The following is a 4,522-nucleotide window of genomic DNA, read 5'->3' as shown; positions in this document are numbered from 1 at the left end:
CGACTTGTGATGCTTCTTCTCATGTAATTTATCTAGTGCTATTAGGTGTAATAGACTAGAACAAGATCATGGAGATTTGAAGCATGATGACCCGGAGGACAGGAACCGTGGCGATGAAGATCACCATGTGAAGGGGCCATACTATGTCACAGTTAATATGATTGCCTGTGATGTTTTTATGTTCCTGTCATACTATTCTTTCATGTTTTATATGTGGTGGATATGATTTTCATGATAGAGTAGTTTCCCTCAGAAAAATCAAGAGTAATTGATGCCCTTCCAATAGCTGCACCTACAAAGGTTTTGATCATTGTGTGGTAGGTCTGCCAAAGCAGGGTGCCATCATTTATCTTAACCAGTTAGAGTGGATGTCGGACATCCACACGCATAGTATTGGTTTACTTGATAAAGCTATCAAAACGGTTTTGGGCTTTGGGGCATAATGTTGGGCGCCGGGGCATTCGATGCCACCCAGCAAACAAGAGTCACATAGGGATGTGATTAGCAAGGCGTTGCTTACCTATGTCACTAAGTTTCTAGCAGTGATGCCAAAGCTCACTAGAACTTAGTTGAATATGGATCTTGATCCTCTATATGTTGTTAGAGGGAAAACACATATAGTGGAGTATCTTTTGTTAAATTGTTTAATAGAAGATTCACATAGGCATAGTGCTGAACCTGCATTTTCTGTTGTAGATCATGGCACCGGCCGCTAGTAACACTTCCAGTTTTAATTTGCGATCGATTCTTGAAAAAGAGAAGCTTTCTGGAACAAACTTTATTGATTGGTATAGAAATCTGAGAATTGTTCTCAAACAAGAGAAAAAGGAATATGTTCTAGAGGTCCCCTATCCTGATGAACCAGCTGATAATGCTCCTGCCGCGGATCGGAGGGCTTATGAGAAGCACACCAACGATTCACTGGATGTTAGCTGCCTCATGCTTGCCTGTATGTCCTCTGAGCTTCAGAAGCAATATGAGAACAGGGATGCCCATGATATGATTGTGGGACTCCGAGGCATGTTTGAGAACCAAGCTCGGGCCGAGAGGTACAACACCTCAAAGTCCTTGTTTGCGTGCAGGTTAACAGAAGGCAGTCCAGTCAGTCCTCATGTGATCAAAATGATTGGTTACATTGAAAGCCTGGAAAAACTTGGTTTTCCCCTTAGCCCTGAGTTGGCTACGGATGTAATTCTCCAGTCGCTCCCTGCGAGCTTCGAGCCGTTCATTTTGAACTTTCATATGAACAGCATGGAGAAAAGCATGGCTGAATTGCATGGGATGCTAAAAACTGCTGAGGAAAGCATTAAGAAGAGCTCTAGTCATGTGATGATGGTTCAAAAGGATAGCAAGAAGAGAAAGCGCAAGGACAAGGCTAAAACTTCGGATGAGATCTCGAGTTCTAAGCCTAAACCTGTTGGAAAGCCCAAGGCTGGCCCTGCCGCTTCTGACTCTTGCCACCACTGCCATAAGACTGGTCATTGGCGGAGGAACTGCAAATTGTACTTGGAAGAACTCAAAAAGAAGAAGGGAAGTAAGACTTCATCTTCAGGTATAAATGTTATTGAAATTAATCTTGCTACTCGTCCTGATGATTCATGGGTATTTGATACCGGATCAATGATTCATACTTGCAAATCGTTGCAGGGACTGAAAAGGACTAGGAAGTGTGCAAGAGGCGAACTGGATGCTCGCGTCGGCAATGGTGCAAAAGTTGCTGCGTTGGCCGTTGGCGTTTACTCCTTATCGCTACCCTCAGGATTAGTTTTGGAATTAAATAATTGTTATTATATTCCTGCCTTGGGCAAAAACATTATCTCTTCTTCATGTTTGGAAGAAGACGGTTATGAATTCATAATAAAGAACAAGTGTTGTTCGATATTTTTGAATGGTATGCTCTATGGTAATTGTCCATTAGTAAATGGATTATATATATTGGATCTTGAGGATATAACTATCTATAACATTGATACAAAGAAGCCTCGGCTTAATGATTTGAATCCCACTTTTGTTTGGCATTGTCGATTAGGTCATATAAATGAGAAGCGTATGCAGAAGCTCCATAAAGATGGTCTTCTACATTCATTTGATTTCGAATCATTTGATACATGCGAGTCTTGTTTACTTGGCAAGATGACTAAGACGCCTTTCACTGGTCGAAGTGAGAGGACAAATGAATTATTGGCCCTAGTACATACAGATGTATGTGGACCGATGAGTTCTACAGCTAGAGGTGGTTTTCAGTATTTCATTACTTTCACCGATGACTTTAGTAGATATGGTTACATCTACCTAATGAGGCACAAGTCTGAATCCTTTGAAAAGTTCAAGGAGTTCCAGAATGAAGTACAAAATCATATAGGCAAGACAATTAAATTTCTGCGATCAGATCGTGGAGGTGAATATTTGAGCCATGAATTTGGTGATCATCTAAGGCAATGTGGAATCGTTCCACAATTGACTCCACCGGGCACGCCACAATGGAATGGGGTGTCCGAGCGGAGGAACCGAACTTTGTTAGACATGGTCCGGTCGATGATGAGCCAATCTGATCTTCCATTGTCCTTCTGGGGATACGCTCTAGAAACTGCTGCTTTCACGTTAAACAGGGTTCCATCTAAGGCTGTAGAGAGGACACCATATGAGATATGGACCGGGAAGCGTCCCGGATTGTCTTTCCTTAAGATATGGGGTTGTGAGGCTTATGTAAAACGTTTGTCGTCTGATAAGCTCACTCCCAAATCTGATAAATGCTTCTTTGTGGGGTATCCTAGGGAAACCAAAGGATATTATTTCTATAACCGGGAAGAAGGCAAAGTGTTTGTCGCCCGGAATGGTGTCTTTCTTGAGAAAGAGTTTCTTGCGAAGAGAGTTAGTGGGAGCACGGTGCAACTCGAAGAAATTCGGGAACCACTTGAAAGTGTTTCAGCTCCTATTGAACCACAACTCGGTATGCAAGATGTTGCAGAACCTGTTGTCGAGACACCAGCCCCACGTCGGTCGGAAAGGTTCAGTCGTGCACCCGAGCGGTTTATGTTCCTAACCACGGGGCAGCGTGACATATTATTGTTGGACAATGATGAACCTAAGACTTACTCAGAAGCAATGGTGGGACCAGACTCCGAAAAATGGCTTGGAGCCATGAGATCCGAGTTAGAATCCATGAGAGAAAACCAAGTTTGGAACTTGGTCGATCCACCTGATGGTGTGAAAACTATCGAGTGTAAATGGGTTTTTAAGAAAAAGATAGACGTTGATGGAAATGTTCACATCTATAAGGCACGATTGGTGGTGAAAGGTTTCAGGCAAATTCAAGGTGTTGATTATGATGAAACGTTTTCGCCCGTCGCAATGCTAAAGTCTATTCGGATTCTCCTAGCAATTGCTGCATATTTCGACTATGAGATATGGCAAATGGATGTCAAAACGGCTTTCCTTAATGGAAACCTAAGTGAGGATGTGTACATGACACAGCCTGAAGGTTTTGTCAATCCGAAAAATGCTGGGAAGATTTGCAAGCTGCAAAAGTCCATCTATGGACTAAAGCAAGCTTCTCGGAGTTGGAATCTTCGTTTTGATGAAGTGATCAAAGGGTTTGGTTTCATCAAGAATGAAGAAGAGCCTTGTGTTTACAAAAGGACTAGTGGGAGCGCACTTGTGTTTCTGGTCTTATATGTGGATGACATATTATTGATCGGAAATAATATTCCAATGCTCGATGCTGTCAAATCTTCATTGCAAAAGAGTTTTTCAATGAAAGATTTAGGAGAGGCAGCATACATATTGGGTATAAAGATCTATAGAGATAGGTCGAAAAGACTAATCGGATTAAGCCAGAGCACGTACATTGACAAGGTATTGAATCGGTTCAATATGCAAGATTCCAAGAAAGGTTTCTTGCCAATGTCACATGGCATCACTCTCAGCAAGAATCAATGTCCTAAGACATCTGATGAGCTCGAGAGGATGAGTGCGATCCCGTATGCTTCTGCTATCGGGTCCATCATGTATGCTATGTTTTGTACACGCCCAGATGTCTCCTATGCTCTAAGTGTTACGAGCAGATATCAATCGAACCCAGGTGAATGTCACTGGGCTATAGTAAAGAGTATCCTCAAGTACATGAGAAGAACTAAGGATATGTTCCTAGTCTATGGAGGTGAGGAGGAGCTCGTTGTAAATGGTTACACCGATGCTAGCTTCCAAACCGACAAGGACGACTCGAGATCGCAGTCTGGTTTTGTGTTCTGCCTCAATGGAGGTGCGGTGAGTTGGAAGAGTTCCAAGCAAGAAACGGTTGCTGATTCCACAACGGAGGCCGAGTATATCGCAGCTTCGGAAGCTGCAAAAGAGGCTGTTTGGATTAGAAAATTTGTTTCTGAGTTGGGTGTGGTCCCTAGTGCGTCCAGTCCAATGGACCTCTATTGTGACAATAGTGGTGCCATTGCACAAGCCAAGGAGCCTAGGTCGCACCAGAAGTCCAAGCACATACTTCGGCGCTATCACCTCATTCGAGAGATTA

The 4,522-nt window shown here is 42.9% G+C and overlaps 1 protein-coding gene across 1 annotated transcript; it reads left to right on the top strand.

Moving 5' to 3' along the window:
• Positions 1-1,027: 1,027 nt before the first annotated feature.
• LOC133923437 (uncharacterized) lies at positions 1,028-1,792 on the top strand. Its single transcript, XM_062368738.1, has 2 exons — positions 1,028-1,552; positions 1,648-1,792. The coding sequence occupies exons 1-2, from the start codon at positions 1,123-1,125 to the stop codon at positions 1,662-1,664; spliced, it is 447 nt and encodes a 148-aa protein (XP_062224722.1). The 5' UTR covers positions 1,028-1,122; the 3' UTR covers positions 1,665-1,792.
• The last annotated feature ends 2,730 nt before the right edge of the window (positions 1,793-4,522 follow it).

The sequence above is a fragment of the Phragmites australis genome, chromosome 7, assembly GCF_958298935.1.
Source record: "Phragmites australis chromosome 7, lpPhrAust1.1, whole genome shotgun sequence".
Lineage (NCBI taxonomy): Eukaryota > Viridiplantae > Streptophyta > Magnoliopsida > Poales > Poaceae > Phragmites > Phragmites australis.
This window is presented reverse-complemented; position numbering and strand designations above follow the sequence as displayed.